We start from the raw sequence: 19596 nt of genomic DNA on the forward strand, positions 1-19596 counted from the left end.
GACGTTAATCAAAGCTTATTATCACAAATGTTTAAATGTTTATCATAACTCTAGAGCGTATGAGTATATTACTTTTACAATCTATATTATAATACTGAATTAACGACTTAGTGAAAGCCTCCTCAAGTAACTGGTGTTATGAATATTGCAGTCTAAACGCGTGCGGATTCACAAAATATACCAGATGGTGGCGGTAACGCACCAGGTCGTCGTTTGTAACTTGCCAAATACAAAACTAGCGAAGAAGAAGTGCATGCTACACTAAAACTAGCGAAGAAGAAATGGAAATTCTCATCTTCTTTTTAATTCTGACCGCTACCCACCGATAGTACTAATAAGTTAACACTACCATGTTTGGCGTTGGTTAAATAGATAATAGGCAGTTTGTGCTCAGCGGCAATAACAGTTTTGCCCCCCAAAGGGTAGGTGATGTGATCCTGAACGAGGGAGGCTGTGCGGACTGTAGCTTGTGTTAGCCACCGTTAGCTAATATTATGAGAGGTTGATGTCACACAGCGATTGATAACACCTGGATGATGATACATGTGGTCTGCAACGTTGTACTTTGTTACCATTAACTTATTCAGAATTTCCCTCGCCGATTGTAGGCTAAACCAACCCAATGTAGTTTACGAATTGTAGTTTTTAGTTATCTAAAATCTATGGCTATGTCTTCCAAGTAAGCTAGGACAATGTATTAATCTGTTGCTTTCTTAATTTCAACATCAGTTATTCTTTGGGATTCTTCTCTACCTGTGATGATGTTTAATGTTACATTCACTTGTTGCCGTATAACACATAACTCATTCATTCATTGTTTTCTCTCTTGCGTACAGGGGACCCTGGAGCCATGGCAACAGCACAGTCTGTGGTAACGTTTGCAGTGTGCATCCTCATGATAACAGAGCTGATACTTGCCAAGAAGGACTACTATGATATACTGGGAGTGCCCAAAGCTGCCACTGAGCGCCAGATCAAAAAGGCTTTCCACAAGCTTGCAATGAAATATCACCCTGACAAGAACAAGAGCCCGGACGCTGAAGTTAGATTCAGGGAAATTGCTGAAGGTACAAGTTATTTGTTCCTTTTGGGATTGTTTGGGGTATTTTGTAGTTGTCTAAATGCACAGACTTTTTAATGCAACCTTCTTACCTGCTAAAAAATAATGAGATGGATATTTTTAGCTATTTAATTTTATGTAGTTTCCAGTTAATGGTGCAGCACTCCAGTACTGTCTGATTCATGTATTTCCTTGTCATCTACAGCTTATGAAATTTTATCTGATGAGACCAGAAGAAGAGAGTATGACCAGTTTGGTGACACTTCGGCGTACTTCACTGGGGACGGCAGACATAGACAGGGCGCCCACCAACCTTTCAGCTTCAACTTTGACGACATATTTAAAGACTTTGACATCTACAGCCAGAACAGGCATGCCCGTCACCGAAGGCACTTCGATGAACACTCCAGGTTCCACAAGGAATCCCACAGCAGACATAAGAGACATTTTCAAGGTGGTTTTGGATCAGGTGTCTTCGATGACATGTTTGATGACATCGAGAGGATGTTCACTTTTGACAAAAACGCCAAACAGACTGACAACAAGTTTCATGGTGCATCTAAACAACACTGCAGGACGGTAACACAACGCAGAGGAAATATGGTGACTACATACACAGATTGCACTTCAACTTAAAAAGGCTTTGTGACTTCAAATTTGCCTTAAAAGATACCATTTAAGTAGCGGAAAGCCAGTTGGCTGAAAGTGTATGAAATTTGAACAGTGACCTTGAGAGCTTACACAGAATGACAAGCACTGACAGTTTATGCAGCTTATTTCTAAGTTCAAATAAGCTAAGTTTATTTCAAGCTATTTCCTGTGTGTGCTCATAAACTAAACGAATGTACTAGTTATTATTTTTTGACTTATTAATGAAATAAGCTGTTTGGGAGAATTTTATCAGTGTTTGTTCAAGCACCTTCTTTTAATAATAGAATTTGAAAACATTATTAATGTTGCCATTATTTAAAAAAGAAAAAAAAAAAAAAAGCTACACAGCGATCACCACTAGGCTTCCTACCACACTGCTTTTTGTACTGTTTTAAGTGTGTTTCTATAGGCGTTGCTATTGTAAGTCACAGCTATAGGCAGAAACAATAGCAGCCTCTGGACTTTTGCTTATGGTTGTCAAATGGGCAGCAATGTCAACAAAAACCTGTGACCCCACACCCCACACGTGTTGGTTTGTTTCACTTGTGCTTTGAATTTGTACTCTTGTCTTTTTGTCATAATCATGTAATCTACTCTGCTTAAAGCATTTTTAAACACTTAAGTATTTTAGCATTTGTGGTTAAATCACAAGCATTGCAAATGTAAAGAATCGTAAATATATATTAAGTAGAAAAGAAGTATAAGTAATAGAGGAATCTCTGTGACTGTGACTATTAGCGGTAGTAGCCTAGATTTACAGAGCTGAGCAGAACACAGACTTGAAATGAATACAGTTTGAAGCCTATAATGTTATGTGGTCTTGGATTATTTGAGGGAAGTTGTACTTTGTTGTACTGGCAAATTTTGAAGTACATCACATACTGAAAACCTACACAATACAACGGAAAATCAGACACTGCTGCCTCAAATGTAATCAATAATTGTCTGATGTAGCCTCAACAAATGACAACTTGTTCAAAATAGTACACTGCACAACTTCACAGGAATGAGTTACTACATATTTTGTGGTTTGGCAGAGTTGAAATTTGATCACATATTCTGTAGCTTCTGCTCCAATAGTTGCCTTCTGTTGATCTGACCTCAAATGCTTTTTCGTCACTGAAAAAAGTTGCATCATTTAACCTAATATGATTTCTTCTTTTATCGAGTACAGGTCCTATTTTTATGTGCCATTTCTGTTATTTGTGTAGCTCATAGTGCTGGTTAATACTAGATGTGATAGATTTTTTAATAGGGAAAAGAGCGTGCAAATCAAAATTTACAGGTATTATGCTCTAAATTCAACCCAAAAAAATCAATAAAGGTAGTCACTTTTGACTGGCATGTCAGACAAACTACAAAGAATGTAGGCTCACTCACTACAGGGCACTACAGCATGCACTGGAGGTTTCAGGATTCATTTGACTAGTTACTTGGCTTTGTACTTTTTTTTTTTTTAAATGAGGGAAGTGTGAACAACTGCACATATATTTTTGTTTAAGTGTACTGCAGTAGTACAATCTTTAAGAAGTGCTGTATTAAAGCATCCATGCTCAGCAGATTCTCTGAATCAGGTGTCAGTTATTCAACAGTGCTGATCAGTTGATGAAATCATAAGAAGTTAAATTACTTTTCCTGTCATGTTCTCTGTTACCTTGTTCTTGTAAAAACTAATTACAATTGACACTGTTCTGTGCAATACTTATTTCAAACATTGATGTTGTAAATAGTGAATAGCACCTTTTTTTTTGTAAATAAAATAGACAGTGCATGTGTATATTGTCAAATAGACTGTGTTTATTTACGATTTGGATAAAACTCAACTGGATGCTTGGCATTTAAGGATAGACAGACAGAGAAATTTACCTAAAAACACAATTCTGGTTATGCTAAAGTATAAATCAGAATAATATAAACAGAAGATGGTTTCCCAAATATAACATTTTGCTCAAATGATGTACAGCAAAGTCATCCGAAGCTAGAAGGCCTTGAGAGAAGGTTATACTATTAGTGTTCATGTTCACATTACTTGCATAACATGTTTCACATAAATATTTTGGTATTCACCTTAGTTACTGTTGCGTTGGGGAAAAAAATAATAATCTGTTTTTTAATTGGTGCGGCGCAGCTGATGACGTCTCAATCAGGAAATGTAGTTCGGCAAAATTCGAATCTCGAATGAAGCCCTGTTGAGCGGGACTCCTCTGAACTCCAACTCCCATAATGCATGGCGCAACTGTCTGCGCAGTTGTCGGCGGATCCAGAGAGACGCCAGTAGCTTTAGCTGAGGGACATTGAATGACTTTGTATCCGTGTGTGCGGCCCAGAAAGTTGCCTATTTGACGGGTCGGGATCACCAGCGGAGCAAATGGAGGCCCTCATACCTGTTATAAACAAGCTGCAAGACGTATTTAACACAGTCGGCGCAGATATAATTCAACTGCCGCAGATAGTTGTGGTGGGAACTCAGGTGAGGAACGTCACTTTGCTTAAATGCTAGTTGGTTAGCCTGCGACAACTTATTGTTTTGGCTGTTTATCTGATCTTCACCGCGGTTTTTCTTTCAGTTTCGTCCAGCTACAGTGGTCATAAGTGTTTATACTGATTTTATACGTTGGTTTAGCTTTTTTTAGTTAACTGCCATAGCAAACAGGTTAGCTTTAGACTCGTGTTTTGGATGACAGTTGACAGGAACCGTTAACAGCATGCTTTAGCCTTCTGGCCACTATCAAAAAATGAAATGAGGTGCTGTTTTTCTTTGATTTGATTTGTGTCTTAAATAGCACACACAGAATACTTATGAAGTACATCTAGCTAGAAATAATTTTTTTTGTCACCGGTTTAGTGACGTTTAGTCTATTATTGGAGACATGTAGTCTTGTTAGTTAAAAATGAGTGAATAGGCTGTTACAAATATGTCCTTGTGCAATTTAACACTGCATTTCAACATCTGTGAAAATTTACTTATCGTTTAGCTAACGCCCTACACAGTCTTCCCCTGCCCACCTTGTGTACACGCTATACCTTAATTGGTTTAAAGTGGCCGGTTTTGTGTAACACGTTTACTTTCCCTGGTCGGCTAATAGGATGTGACTGTCTCAGACGTTTTGGCATGCGTCCCAGGCTGTTAGAGTAAGACAAGGAGAGTAAAAGGATGCCTTAAATGCCTTAAATGCCTTATTTGTCGTGTTTGCCAGCGCTCTGTGTAGACCTCAATTTGAGGTCAGCTACACCCTGGGCTAGGTGTTAAATATTATTCACTGGTTATCTATGCCCTAATATAGTCACATACTAGACAACAACAATAAGCTTACTGCTATTGATTAATCTTTTTAGCCCTTATCTCCTTCCAAGGAAATAAGTACCTACCCATTAAAGAGGAGTCTGCTAGCCAGGTAATCTAAATGAGGTATTTCAGTTCACCAGATCTCATTACCTATTCCACAAACTTCCCATAGTACTTGTGAATGAGCATTGTACACGAGTTAAAAGAGGTTTTGTGTGCTACCTGTAAGCACTGCAGACTCTGATAGTTTGTAGGCCACTCTAAAGTGCAACCTGCATAGCAGTGACTTTTTTCAAAACCCAAATTGAGGAGCTAAATTTAGACTCTAGTTTCTTTGTTCAAATGAGTTACGGTCTCTGTTTGTTCAGTGGGTATTACAGCGGCCATGAGATCTCAACGCACTGCGACCTCATAGAACGCACTGGAACGGACAAAACACCGTCATATCAAGAAAACGTCTGTAATGGTTTGTCAACACATGGACTGAGAATACTTGCAAACCAGCAAATGCAGGAAACAAATCAAGTATCATAAACGACTGTAAAAATGTTTGAAGGGAACTCCGTGGATGTTCTTGCTGTTCAGAGCTTTATGATTTTTCGAGTTGTTGACATTTGCTTGTGTTTTAACATCCTGGTTGCATGATTCCGTATTTGCCACCTATTATTAGCTGTATGGTATGTAGCTATATAAATACATTTTCAAAATACACAATTAATTTGCCATTAAACATATTTTAAAGATATATTCCAATCCTTCCACGGCACCTTTTGAGGTCCCGGAAACATTCCGGTTGTCATTTGTGCTCCTTGTGCGGCATTTCAGTATTAGTTGGTGTTGTGAGTATTTGCTGGCGTTGTGAGATTTTTTCATTGCATGTGTGGTCAAACTGATGAAGACGTTTTTTGAATTTGCTTATGCTTTGTCTATTTGAGCTCTCTCTGCCACCTAGGGAATGGACGTGAAGATTTGAATAAGTAATACAGAAGGGCCATGTCAACGTTGACATATCAGCCTTGACATGGCCCTGTATCTGCTTGTTGGGAGGACGGGTTTTTCCGGTAAGATAGTGATTCATTCCCGCGTCATTCGTTGCCTTTTGTTTACGTCCTTGTTACGTACAGAGTAGTGGGAAGAGTTCTGTATTAGAGAGCCTGGTTGGCCGGGACCTCCTGCCACGTGGAACTGGCGTCGTCACAAGGCGGCCCCTCATCCTACAGCTGGTGCACATCGACCCGGAGGACCGCAGGAAAACCAGTGAAGAAAATGGTAACATCACCGTCTCCTCTTCCTCTGTGTCTGTAGTGTGGTTTGATTGTCATGAAGTTAGATATTAACAATATCACAGTGAATACTTTACATATAAACACAACAAAACACATATGCATTACAGTCTGACCAGTACCACATTTTTACTGATATTGATGTTGTGGATGAAACACGTTGGTGTTTTTGCTGGAATCCTATCAAGAAATGTAGGACTGAACAGAATTGTTTGCAGACTTCCTCACCAAAGTTTGTGAAACTCTCCAGTTTCAGACCAGCAGACTGGAAAAAGAATTTAAATTTAGCAGTGGCAGTTGTGCAGTATGTTTCACTTTCAAGTACATAACTTTTACAACATATATATTAAATCCATTATCATTAGACTTCTCTGCTTTTACAGTGTTCTTAATTCATGACTGTATAATGGCGTTGTATTGATGAAGGGGCATTATTTCAGCTCGGTATCATGATATCGTCCAGTTCTCAGTGATCCTTTGCCAAGATCCTGCGTGTATTTGATGCTGTCCTCTGGAAATGACCTCAGGGTGACTCTGCACTGCTGCAGAGTCTCATGCAGGAGCTCCAGATAGCCAGGCTAACCCCTTTTGTCTCCTGTCATCTCTCTTTAACCACAGAATCCAAGAAAAATGGACGACTTTGCAGAGGTCTCCTTTTCTTTGTCTTTTTGTATTTGTACGTTACATAAGCCAACCCGCCCTCCCACCCGCCACCCTCCTTGCCAGTCTCCCTTGCCCATTCTTCCCCATCTCGCCGTGTGTTTGTGTTGCTTTTCTAAAGCTGACAAATCACATGGCTTCATTTATTCCGCGCCTGCGCTTTCCTCCATGTAGGCTGGTCTCTGTCAGCTGAAGTTAGAAGAAGAGAGGCATATTCCTGTCTAATTTGTGCTTAGTTTTACATAAAACAAAGAAACACCTACATGAACAAGCCCCTCACATTTCAGCTTCCTCTGATGACTAACAGACTCCACCCTTGTGAAGTTGGTTGTTGTAATGTGGATTATTGCAACTAGAAACTTTCAAGGGTTCTGTGTTTTTTATTTATATAAATTTCTACCATTGCTGCTGTATGAAATCAACAGTTATTCCGCCTTGATTATTATTATTATTATTATATTATTTTTTTGGGTTGATGAACTTTTCCATGCTGCCGTTGCCAAAGAAAACAATAATCTTCCGTTGAGACATTACACATGGGGATTTTATTAATAGTAACCCTGATCTAAAGGCCACGTCTGTCACATCATCAGTAACTGAAACATCTGTCCCCAACTTTGTATTTCCACAGGCATCGATGGAGAGGAATGGGGAAAATTCCTACACACCAAAAACAAGGTAAGGTTCTCCACACTGTTTAGTCACAGCAAAAGTGTGATTGGATGTTTAAATCATTGCTGGACTGTCTATAAAAACATCTGAATATTTCATAAAATAGGCTGAATACGCCCTGTATTGATTAATTATTGTTAATTATTCTAGGTTAGCTACAGTAGGGTGTTCTCTCAGTTTGTGTTAGGGTTACAACCAGAACATGTATAACCTGTAATAAGATCAGGTGCACACACACACACACCCTCTCAGCTGCTAAAAATAATTCTATGGCTGTAAGGTATATGTCCTCAGAGTTTAAATTGCTTCTCTTGAGCTCTCAATGTTTGAACAAAGAAACAATTATGATATCCTCCTGATAGTCTCATGACACTATACAGACTGAGCGTGTAAATTCCTCATGTGTATATTTTTTGTCCCTTACTTGTCTGAATATCAAAACGTTGTGTTGATGTTGCTTATCATTAACATCCTTACCATTCATGGTTCATGGTTAAACCGTCCCTTTCAGATCTACACAGACTTCGAGGAGATCAGACAAGAAATCGAAGCAGAAACAGAAAGAATCTCAGGCAACAACAAGGTATTCTAATCTAATCACACTTTTTAAGAGATAACATGAAAAGTTGCCAAACAAGAAATGTTAGAGGAGCTGTGTAATCTTAAAATGTCAGCACCACCCTCACAGAATGTTTGTTATTATTTCTTTTCTAGGGCATTAGTGATGAACCCATTCACCTGAAAATCTTCTCGCCACATGTTGTGAATCTCACATTGGTCGACCTTCCTGGCATTACAAAGGTGTGATTCCATCGCTTTCCCATATTTAAACCTGCTGTATGTCTTGAAAAGTAATTAATTTCTGTTTCTTCACTCTATCCATCCACTTGTCTGGGTCCAGGTTACCTTTAAGGATTAATCATAATGCTCAAGGTCATTTTTATAGATGGCTTAGAAAAGCCTGAAAAAATGTTCTGTAATTGTCAATAAATACAGGAATGCTTTAATTGAAGGGCCTTGTGTCCATAATCGCTTTGCATTGTCTTTTATTAGCATTTAAAGGAATTAACCGTCATGGTGTATTTGATAAAAACAGGTACCGGTGGGAGACCAGCCCAAAGACATAGAGATCCAGATCAGAGAGCTGATTCTAAAGTACATCTCCAACCCAAACTCCATCATTCTGGCTGTGACTGCTGCCAACACAGACATGGCAACCTCAGAGGCGCTGAAGGTGGCTCGGGAGGTTGACCCTGATGGTACAATCCCTCTCTGTTTGTTCTCTCTACACGTCTGTGTTTTGAACTTTTAATGCTTCATCAGCGTATGCCTTTGTTTCAGTTCTGTGCTCTTTGCATTTCTTTCCTCTGCAGTGTTTTTATAACAGTGTGTGTGTGTCTGTTTTTCTCCGTTTAGGGAGGAGGACTCTAGCCGTGGTGACCAAGCTGGATCTGATGGATGCTGGTACAGATGCCATGGATGTCTTGATGGGCAGGGTCATTCCTGTCAAACTGGGTATTATTGGAGTAGTTAACAGGTAATTTGTTGTGATTGATACGATGCTCAAATAATGAATGCTGCAGTGCGGTTAACATATCTAAACTAAACCTTTAAGACCGACAGACAGACAGAGATCCTCATGAATTGTTTGTGTATTCTCTCAGGAGTCAGTTGGATATCAATCAGAAGAAGGCAGTGGCAGAGTCTATTCGTGATGAGTATGCCTTTCTACAAAAGAAGTATCCCTCCCTCGCAAACAGAAATGGAACCAAATATCTTTCAAGAACGTTGAACAGGTTTGATGCTATTCACTTACTGGCCGTGTGTAATTGACGTTTACTCCCTTTCTGACTTGTGAACGTGACAGTAGCTTCTAAATCTTCCTCTTTGTTTTTAAATGGAAGTGAAAGTGAAAGTGGTTGTCTTTGAATATCCTCGTAGGTTACTCATGCACCACATCAGAGACTGTCTTCCTGAGCTGAAGACGAGGATCAATGTGCTGGCGGCGCAGTACCAGTCTTTACTTAACAGTTACGGCGAGCCTGTCGACGACAAGAGCTCCACGTTGCTGCAGCTCATCACCAAGTTTGCTGCAGAGTACTGCCACACCATAGAGGGCACGGCCAAGTACATAGAGACGGCTGAACTGTGAGTTACGCAACCCTCAGGACTGCATGTACCTCTGAACACCACTGAGGGGTGCTAGCATCGTTCTCTCCTGAATGATCTGTAAGTGGTCTCCTCTGTGTTTCAGGTGTGGTGGAGCAAGAATCTGTTATATATTTCACGAGACGTTTGGTCGCACGTTAGAATCAGTCGACCCTCTGGGTGGTCTGACAACCATCGATGTGCTCACAGCAATCAGAAATGCAACGGTGGGTTTCCTCTACCTCTTCCTGTTTTAATCACACTCGTAAGGGCTGCATTTTGAAGGTCTACATGTCGTTTGCCTTTGACAGGGCCCGAGGCCTGCTTTGTTTGTGCCTGAGATTTCGTTTGAGTTGCTGGTGAAGCGGCAGATCAAACGTCTGGAGGAGCCCAGTCTGCGCTGTGTGGAGCTGGTTCATGAGGAGATGCAAAGGATCATTCAACACTGCAGCAACTACAGCACACAGGTGAGGAACACGCTCAAATTAGGGCTGCAACATTCAATTATTTGTTCATTATTCGATTACTTTTATGAGTAGTCAGTTTATCTGTAGACTATTTTTTTGGAAAGTCAGTTAATTCTTTGATTAATCACTTAATAATAAACAGCATTTTCCCTTTTAAACTTTATTCAGATATAATCATATTTGACATATTTCACATTTTAACATGCTGTCAATGAATGATGAACCCATTTCAAACTTTAACTTCATTTAAGCTTTAATAATACCGTCTGTGATGGTTCTCAGTTATCCAGGTAAAGGTAAATCTAAAACAAAGGCAGCTGGATTACACACATTTCATCTTGTGTCTTCTTAACTTCTAAATGAGTTTAGGTTTTTACATCGTTTTACATTAATGCATCGATTTGCCTAGAATATGTCGACTACTTCAGTTCTAAATGACTGATAGGTAGTTAGGTTTTTACCAGGGACATCTGTGGGTGGCGCCCAATTGATACTCATATCACTAGTGTGTATTAATGACCCAATACAAACCTGCAATTAGAATATGGTGTTCAGAGTAAAGGTGTGAGTGGAGGGAGAACACCTGAAGGACAAGGGACACTCCTTTGAGGACAACAACGTACAGATTTTAGTCAGAGAAGATAGATGGTAGAAATGAAGGTTAAAGGAAGCCACCTATGTAAAACTGGAAAACCCTTTTCTAAACGTGTAAGGTAGACTCTATGTCTATATCAGCTACTTACAACACAGTCGGCCTCCTAAAAGTTTCACCCATGTTCACGCCGCCCTAACGGCTCTGGCAATTTCCGTGTTCACTGCAACCTGCTTTGCATTTAGATGGCACCGTAGGGTTTAAGTGCTTCGGTGGTATGCAAACTCTGTTTTGCGCAATTTGCACAAAACCACGCTTTTATCAAAGCTTCCATCAGGTAGTTTTGTTAAATGAATTTGCCTTCCATCAGTCCTAGCAACATACTTTCATCCAATTCCTTTATTTTGGTAGCAGTTAGCCGAGCTCTGACGTGTGCACCCGTGTAATCGGTGAAATCTTGCACTGACAAAAGTTCTGCGTTGCTTGGAATGCAAACTGCAATTCAATGCGTTCATTTTTTAAACGCGATATTTTTTTTTGTAATTAATTAATCACAGTTAACACATTAAAGTCCCACCCCTAGTAGAAACACAAGACTGCAGTGTCAACTTCTAACTATGGTGATTGTTCATCTCTGCAGGAGTTGCTGAGGTTTCCGAAGCTTCATGATGCCATCGTGGAAGTGGTCACCTCTCTCCTCAGAAAGAGACTCCCAGTGACAAATGAAATGGTCAGGATCAGTACACACTAAATATCGTTTAGCATTTTTGAGGTTGTGAGGTCACATTTTTGATCGGTCTGTTTTCTGAATGTCTTTTCAGGTTCATAACCTTGTTGCCATTGAGCTCTCCTACATCAACACCAAACACCCCGACTTTGCTGATGCCTGTGGCATCATGAACAATAACCTGGAAGTAAGAGATTACCTTCTACTCTCACAAATAGTGAGATGATAGTTTTTAATTGTCAACATACACTGATCAGCCACAAAATTATGACTCATATTATCAAGCACAACTGGAAAAAACAGCATTTATACACCAATCAGGCATAAGATTATGACCACCTCCCTGCATCGTCCCACAGATACTTGATCAGTTTGGGATCTAGTGAATTTGGCAGGCCAGGTCAACACCTTGTGCTGCAAGCCATTTTTGTTTGTTGGTCTGTGTCAGGCTGCATCCTGCTGGGGATGGCTGCTGCCATCAAGGAGTGTCATTGCTATGGGGTGGGGGTGCCTGGTCTGGTCTGGTCTGGTCTAGGTGGGTGGTACATGTCTAAGTAACATCCACATGGATGCGGGGTCCAAAAGTTTCCCAGCAGAATGTTTAATTGTCACAAGATGGTCAATGTTATTTACTTCTCCTGTCAGTGGTTTTAATGTTGTGGCTGATCAGTGTATGGCCTTTTCAAATATTTATCCTAGCCACATGGTTTAATGAAATAAATAATTATGCTGTTTCTGAAACATGCAAGCGTTTTCTCAGCTCCTCTTCCTTCCTTTGTTAAATATTTGTTTTTGTAGGAACAGAGACGAAACAGAATGAGAGACCTGCCGTCCGCTGTGCCCAGAGACAAGGTAGTCCAGTCCACTTGTGACATGCTTTAACAGACTTTCTGCTGTCACTGGAGACTTGGCCAGCTGTAGACTTCTTCTATATTTAAATCTATTAGAGCTATTCTCTCCACATTACTGAATGTAAAGCTCATCAACACCTCTGCTTTTAGCTCCTGTCCATTTCTGTCCACTCTTTTTTTTTTTTCCTTGTGTCTTTCTTTAGTCCTTTAAAGGCCCAGGTGGGCAGACTATCTCCCCCACTGACCCTCTTGCCCTTGAGGGCGAGGCCTTCAAGGTGTGTCCCGGTCCCCTTATCTGACCTCTGCCCACCCCCAAACACTTTTTTTTTTTCAGGATTTGAGTGCAGTGGTTTGGGGGAATCAGTTTTTACCCATCCTAACACTGATCTGGTCTTTGACCGTCACTCAGTAAGCCACATATAAAACACTAGAAAACTTTATTTGCCTTGGTCTGATAAACAAGATGTGACTTTTGTGACTGAACTATTAATATCACAACAGCAATAGTGACTGTGATTAAAAAAAACAAAAACTAATGAGGATCTTTGTTTTTGGTCAATCTGGTAAATTCAATACGATTACCAGTCACATTCAGGCTTCTATCCAGCTGAAACATTTTACTTGAAGAGATCTCTATTGTACTATTCTCAGCCTATGTTTTGTATTTCTGCCTGTTCAGTGTTAAGGAATGAATGCTAGCCTGAAACTTCTCTGCTGCAAAGTCAAAGAAGTCATACAGCATGCTGACATTGAAACCTATCAAAACCTTTCTAATGAATGTGCACTGTGTGCTTTTTATTATTAACTTTATTGATTTCACTTATTTTTCTTACTTCCTGCACCATTTTCCAAGCCTTGCAGGTTTTTGATTGTTTATCCCTTACAGATCCTCACCTCATCATCATCTCTCTCCCTTTCTCTCTCTGCAGGCAGCAGCCAGTGGCTCTCAGAGTGCTTCTGCCAGTGAGCAGACTGACAGCGGGATGGGCAACTGGAGGGGCATGTTGAGGAAGGAGGATGCTGCTGCTGCTGCTGACAGGGGCATGTCCCAGACCCCTCTCCTTCCAAGCCCCCATAAGGGCCACGCCGTCAACTTACTAGATGTGGTGGGTACTCTGCCATTGTTGGTTTACATGGGTTCAAAAGTGTAGTGGTTTCCTTTGAAGCAGAGACACAGTTAACAGTTTTAGGGGTTGTTGGGGTCTCATCTGACTTCTCCTTCTACTGTTGTAGACACTGACACCCTGAAGTGTAAGAAATGTCTTTTTTAGCAAACAGTAAACGGCACCATGGGGCTCAGTAATTTTACTTATGTATTGATTCTCAGGTCTTATGCCATATTAACAGACTGATATGATGCCTTTTCATTTGCAGCCTGTTCCGGTGTCCAGGAAGTTGTCTGCTCGGGAGCAGAGGGACTGTGAGGTCATTGAGAGACTCATCAAGTCGTATTTCCTAATTGTTCGGAAGAACATCCAAGACAGGTACATATGTTATCAGCTTTGGTGATGTTTGATATTGAATCACTGACGTTACTGCTCCCCTCTTAGGTGATTTACATCCCATGTTAATATATTGTTGTTTGGGCTCAGTGTACCGAAGGCAGTGATGCACTTCCTGGTGAACCACGTGAAGGACTCTCTGCAGAGTGAGCTGGTGGGACAGCTGTACAAGACGGCCTTGCTGAACGACCTGCTGACGGAGTCCGAGGACATGGCTCAGAGACGCAACGAGGCCGCTGACATGCTCAAGGTGACGGGCTCATTATGTGTTACCATGGATACCAGAACCAAAAGCCTGTGTCAGTCATGCTGTCAAAATACTCACATGATTCACATTTTTAAAACAAGCAAAAATGTGTCAGTATAATCGCATTGAGCTTATTAGTTTATTTTGAGTTGGCTTTTGAAAACAAAAAATGATTCTTTAGAAAAGGTTGATTTTGAAGAAAAAATGTTTCTCCAAGCACGACAAAGTAAATCCAGTTCAAATCCGTATTCCCTTATTGATTTCCCATATTCCAGTAAAGTTTTCAAGACACTGAGACTTAGAGTTTATGTTTCTGTTAAAAAAATATATATATTTATTCAGATGATGGTTTTAAGCTACTATCAAGCTTTACTTGTCTCAATTGGTCAAATCAAATGGATAGGCTACAAAATTCACTCTTTGTGTTACCACTGCAGCTAAACATGGGAAACAGAAAGGCGAATTATTTTTCTGATACAATGTTTCCCTGCTGAGCTGCATGAGAGGAATATGTATTTTGTCCACCGTCATAATGAATAATTCTTAATTAGGAAGATGTCTAGGAAGTTCTTGTTAAAATTGATGCTTTGTAACAGTAACAGTGTGTTTCGGGCATTAAGTGTTTAATTCTTTTGTCGTTCCTGTCTTCTAGGCGTTGCAGAAAGCCAGCCAGGTGATAGCAGAAATCAGAGAAACCCACATGTGGTGAGGTCTGCCTCTCTTCAGCAAGCTGTTGTCATCCCTCCTGGACTATCGCTCACCTCCCAAGAAACCCCCCAGCCGACTCCTGCAGCTACTCAGGCTGTAGAGAACAACCTGAAAATGCACTGGTGTGGATATGTGTATATCGAAACTTAGTTTTAATGTACAGTAAGGACTTGGATTAAGGGCAGAACATTGCAGTCTGTCAGCATCACACGTGTTAGATAATTATATTTTTCTTAATGTAACTGAAAGAATAAATATACAAATAATGTTGTGCATCACCACTACGTGGAGCCTTGCTGAGGAATGTCTTCTCTTATTGTAGATTTTGAATTAAAGCTAGACATGACAACCCCGTTATTACCACATGTAGACGCTCTCTTTATTAGTTGTGGGCATAATAAAATGTCTGCTGCAAATTTTCCAAAGAAATGCGCACTTAACTTCTGTTGTGATAAAGAAACATTTTTACACATTATTGTTTCCTGATAATAATAATAATAATAATAATAATAATATTATTTTTATATAGACACCAAACATTGAGACATTTGTTTCTGTTCAGCTTTAAATTTTTCTATTAAAATGTTCTTGTGGATAATGTACGTTGGACAGATTTACAGAAACATACAATCAGTATACTTTGCAGAAAGGCATCAGAGTGAGTGTAATGACTTATTTATTGTTTTGATATCATGATAATTGACGAAAACCGACACAACAGAACAATGAACACATGCATGATGGACACTGGGGTCAGTCTCATCTGCCACGGTCTGCCTCTTCTCTGTCCTACAGCTGCTTTACCTCAGCCGGCCGCCCATCTTGCCCTTGCCACGACCTTTGGCGCTAAAGGGAGCAGGAAAAGCAGACGTTCAGTCACAGCACTTAATAACTCAACCAACAAATGACTGAAACATTTTGGCACGTGCAACAGTACTGATGGTAAAAACACAGATTTAATCAAATAAATCAAATCCAGCCATTTTAAAGGACCAGTGTGTTGGATATAGTGGCATCTAGTGGTGAAGATTTAGATTGCAGCAAACTTAATACCTGTCCTATGTTTAAGCGTAAAGGAGAATCTACAGTGGCTGAGAAAAACTTATGAAAGGCCCTCTGGTTTATCTGTTCAGGGCCACTGTAGAAACATGGCGGCACAACCTGGCAGACTGTGGAAGAGGACCTGCTCTCTCGGTGGATATAAAGGCCTCAGTGAAAGCAGACAACAATAAAGAATTTTTGGTTGCAGGTGTTTATACACTAATAAAAACATAATTACTATATTCCGTTAATAGATCTCCCTCAATCCTACAAACTGGTCCTTTAAGGGATCAAAAAACTGATCCGAGTCTCAAATTACAAGTATAAGATACATCATTTGTGTTCCTAATAATATCCCAAATACAATTCTATTTCTGCTCTCAGCTAAGTCATGACTTAATGTAGTTTTTGAAATAATGTTATGTAAATGCTGTATTGGTATTACACATTTCAGTCCATCTCTCATGATCCAGCTGACCATAATGTACAGTATTACCCTAACACTGACTAGGTGCAGACCTTCACTGCAAATTTACAAGAACAACCGCATGCAACGACAGAGATGGAGCAAGAGAACAACTGAACCAAGTGTCATGGCTAATTTACATTAGCTGTGTCTTAGCATTTAGAAGAATGTACTCAAATAAACCGTTTTGCTCTCTTTAATCACTGATCGACTTCTTGACTATGCCAAAAAGAACATGTTGCATATAGCACAATGGTAACTTTTATTTCAGTGGATGGGTTGATATATGAAGTGTTGAACAATAATAGAAAATAATCCAAAAAGAGATGGTTCAGTCAAAGTCAGCATGTACTTACCTCTGGTGGTCCTGGACCCGAGCAAGAAGCTGGTTAATCTGCAAGGACACAAAAGTCTCTAAGCATTTAAAAAAGTATTGAATAACACATTGTAGTAGTATAGAAAAACCTTATTTCAGAAGGAATCTGAGATTTTTTTAACTTTAACCCGTGAAGATGAATTTCTCAGGTACGCTGTTCATCTTTCCATCATAAATGAGGAGGTTCTTCCTCTTGTTTTGCCATTAGGGACATCACATATTACAGAATATATTACATAGACGAGTTCCTCCTGTGCATCAGACGACTTACATCATATTTCTGTCTTTTGAGTTTCTCGCCCAGATCAAACTTCTCAGCCTCCAGCCCCATCAGCCACTGCCACAGCTCGCTGGCCTTCTCCCTAAACACAAACGCGTGTCAAAGATGTATTATTAATAGTCCCGTACGCGGTGGGATTCATTGCTGTGTTAATATGAGACATTCGCTGCAGTACAGCGGCCAGTGTTTTGAGACGTGTGCCCTGCTGCTGTGTCATACTTCAGTTTATCTTCAGCCAGATGATCAACGTTGAGAGGCTTCCTGCGGTCGGCCAGGATCTTCTTCTTCTTCTCCCTCTCAGTTTGCTTCTTGGCTCCTCTTCTGCTCTCACCCTGTGTTTCTCACACAAAGAAAGAAAACATTAGAACTGGAAACTGTTGTTTTTGAATGACGCTGATTGTCCTTCAAAGGACTGATAAAGGGAATGAACTTCGATTTGTTCATTGGAGTGAAAGTTAAACTACCACAAAGTGCATGATCAAAATGCACAGTGTCAAATTCATAATACAAAACATGCTCCTACACACACTGTATAGTATTGCTGTATTGTTTGTACTGATATGGGAGGTATAGGTAGCATTTTAATGTTGTGGTTGGTGACGATGATGGAACTTCCTCATTATTCCTCATTATTGGGTCATTTAATCTGCAAATAAGAATCTGAAGTATTTAATAATACTTTGGTAGATGTATCATCACTGTAAGTGTGTAACCTCTTCCTGTTATATGCTATATGTTAACCCTCTCTTCACACACAGTTGTAACTCAGTAGGCGCAACTCAATTGGAAAATGTTGTTTAGGAGTCTTTGTTGACCCTGTGACACTTGCACGTGTAACTTTTACCCATAGAAACCAAACTTATTGATCCAAGCAAGAACATTTCTGCGTGTAGGGTTCTTGACGTCTGTTTGGTCATTATATTTTAAATACTATAAGCCACAAGAAGTTCATTGACCTTCTGTCCAGCACTGTACTGCTGGGTCATGTTGGAGAGTGCCTTCTTCTTCTTGGCGTCATCATCATGCTTCTTACGGTGCTCCTCCATCTCCTTGCGCTCCTTCTCCTCCTGTAGACACCACGGGTGAATCACTTAGAGGAGAAACTTCATGTTGTCTGGTATTACAACGACAAAATAAGTTAATAATGTAACCGAAGGCCGTACCGCAAGTCTAGCCTGCCTCTCCTTCTCCCTCTCAGCCCTGACTCTTTGCTGCTCGGCTCTCTCAGTGCGACGCTTCTCCTAAATACCCAGAACCAAACATTCATGTGATTACGGAGAATTCTGACCAAACAGAGACACAATGGTTCCCCTGTAACCTGGTGCACTGACAATTCTGTTAACAAGCGCGATAAGCTCTTCTTCCTCTTTCTTCCTCTGGATGAAGTGAGCCTCAATCAGAGACTGCAGCTCGGCCAGATCCTTCTCCTGACGCTTCCTGTGGATGTCCTGCCGTCAGGAAAAGCAAAACCAAAGTTGCACATTATTGTATTGTTTGTCTAATCAGATCCAGACGGAGACATTTAATGAGGCAGACTCACGTCAAAGTCGACTTTTTCACCATCAGGGATCTTTGGGGCGGCGATATTCGTCATAAACCTGCAGATATGAACAGTTTATGGTTCAGTTTATCTGTCCTGAGTGGTGTTTACACAGTCGAACTAAAGAGGGTCTAAGACACTTACTTAGGCTTGGGCTTTGACTCATCTGGGACAAGATAAAGACAGTCATCATTATGAATAAATTAACAAGTAAAGGAAGTATTTAGGATGGAGGTTATTAGGCTGAGGAAAAGGGCTGTGAAAGAAACATGTTAGAAATTAGATAAAAACTATATTGTCATAGTTTTTAGACCTGCTGCCTCCTCAACATAATCATTCAAATATGTAGAAATTAAATTACAAATGCACCAGCAGATGCAGTGTCCTTACCTTCTCCCTCCCTTCAGAAGAGCAGCGGCATCAAAAGAAAAAATATAGAAAAAAATAAAATGTTAAATACAGTCATACACAACTAAACAAATGTTCAATAGTTGAAAAAAATGCATCATTAACAATAAGGGACAAGAGTTGCACTAATAATATGAAGAAAAGGGATTACGTACTGCTCCTCCATGACTTCTTCCGTGTCAGACATTTTGTTGAGGACGAGCTCTGCAAAATGGATCCCTATTAGACTATATTTACACTGGAAAATATTTCTGATCATTGAATAGCACGGCAGAGAGGGAGGACACTTCACACAGTACACAATGAGCGTCAGCGTCGGACCAGATGTCTGGTTGTGCAAAAGCTATTCTGAACTTTTACTGGAGCAGTGGTAGCCACACAATATGAGCTATACCCAAAACATTTATTAGGAGCCAAATGTGTTTTATGGTCAAAAACCAAAATGTGCCATAGTGATGAAAGCTCCTCTGTCAGAGTGTCAGATTACTGATGCAAGCTGTAAAAAAGGATTTCATTACTGGATTTACAGGTGGTGGAGCTGCAGGTCGGATTACTTAATAAACTAATATGTAGAATTAAAAGTGCCGTCTGCAAGTTAAATACTGTTATTTCTTACAGCTGTATGAAATAT

The 19596-nt window shown here is 40.1% G+C and overlaps 3 protein-coding genes across 6 annotated transcripts; 2 read left to right on the forward strand and 1 right to left on the reverse strand.

Annotated features, from left to right (window-relative positions):
- The first annotated feature begins 148 nt into the window (after positions 1–148).
- On the forward strand, positions 149–3488 carry dnajb9a (DnaJ heat shock protein family (Hsp40) member B9a). The gene is made up of 3 exons (XM_084555102.1): positions 149–422; positions 837–1067; positions 1266–3488. Exons 2-3 carry the CDS (start codon positions 851–853, stop codon positions 1694–1696), a joined length of 648 nt encoding a protein of 215 aa, XP_084411228.1. The 5' UTR covers positions 149–422; positions 837–850; the 3' UTR covers positions 1697–3488.
- A 477-nt stretch (positions 3489–3965) lies between these two features.
- On the forward strand, positions 3966–15211 carry dnm1l (dynamin 1-like). Of its 4 annotated transcripts, XM_084555095.1 has the most exons (20): positions 3966–4181; positions 6122–6266; positions 6899–6928; positions 7572–7618; positions 8124–8195; positions 8327–8413; positions 8709–8871; positions 9029–9149; positions 9277–9408; positions 9554–9760; positions 9867–9987; positions 10072–10227; positions 11460–11549; positions 11641–11733; positions 12345–12398; positions 12601–12672; positions 13327–13503; positions 13772–13881; positions 13990–14149; positions 14799–15211. In XM_084555095.1, the coding sequence occupies exons 1-20, from the start codon at positions 4080–4082 to the stop codon at positions 14853–14855; spliced, it is 2196 nt and encodes a 731-aa protein (XP_084411221.1). In that variant the 5' UTR covers positions 3966–4079; the 3' UTR covers positions 14856–15211. The 4 variants fall into 4 exon arrangements, with proteins under 4 accessions (XP_084411221.1, XP_084411222.1, XP_084411223.1 ...); XM_084555096.1 differs by lacking the exon at positions 6899–6928 and having other exon boundaries at positions 3967–4181; XM_084555097.1 differs by lacking the exon at positions 12601–12672 and having other exon boundaries at positions 3968–4181.
- A 139-nt stretch (positions 15212–15350) lies between these two features.
- On the reverse strand, positions 15351–18611 carry tnnt2d (troponin T2d, cardiac; the record flags this gene model as incomplete). Its single annotated transcript, XM_084555099.1, has 8 exons — positions 15351–15700; positions 16718–16755; positions 17009–17099; positions 17237–17349; positions 17974–18084; positions 18181–18258; positions 18349–18465; positions 18558–18611. 8 exons carry the CDS (start codon positions 18609–18611, stop codon positions 15655–15657), a joined length of 648 nt encoding a protein of 215 aa, XP_084411225.1. The 3' UTR covers positions 15351–15654.
- Between the last annotated feature and the right edge of the window lie 985 nt (positions 18612–19596).

The sequence above is a fragment of the Chelon labrosus genome (genome assembly GCF_963514085.1).
Source record: "Chelon labrosus genome assembly, chromosome: 11".
Taxonomy (NCBI): domain Eukaryota; kingdom Metazoa; phylum Chordata; class Actinopteri; order Mugiliformes; family Mugilidae; genus Chelon; species Chelon labrosus.

Excerpts from the sequence above, each read along its gene's own strand:
- dnajb9a (XM_084555102.1), top strand. The coding sequence starts at position 851 with ATGGCAACAGCACAGTCTGTGGTAACGTTTGCAGTGTGCATCCTCATG. Across the intron at positions 1,068-1,265 it reads ATTCAGGGAAATTGCTGAAG|CTTATGAAATTTTATCTGAT; the intron begins GTACAAGTTATT and ends TGTCATCTACAG.
- dnm1l (XM_084555095.1), top strand. The coding sequence starts at position 4,080 with ATGGAGGCCCTCATACCTGTTATAAACAAGCTGCAAGACGTATTTAAC. Across the intron at positions 7,619-8,123 it reads TCCTACACACCAAAAACAAG|ATCTACACAGACTTCGAGGA; the intron begins GTAAGGTTCTCC and ends CGTCCCTTTCAG. Across the intron at positions 12,673-13,326 it reads TTGAGGGCGAGGCCTTCAAG|GCAGCAGCCAGTGGCTCTCA; the intron begins GTGTGTCCCGGT and ends CTCTCTCTGCAG.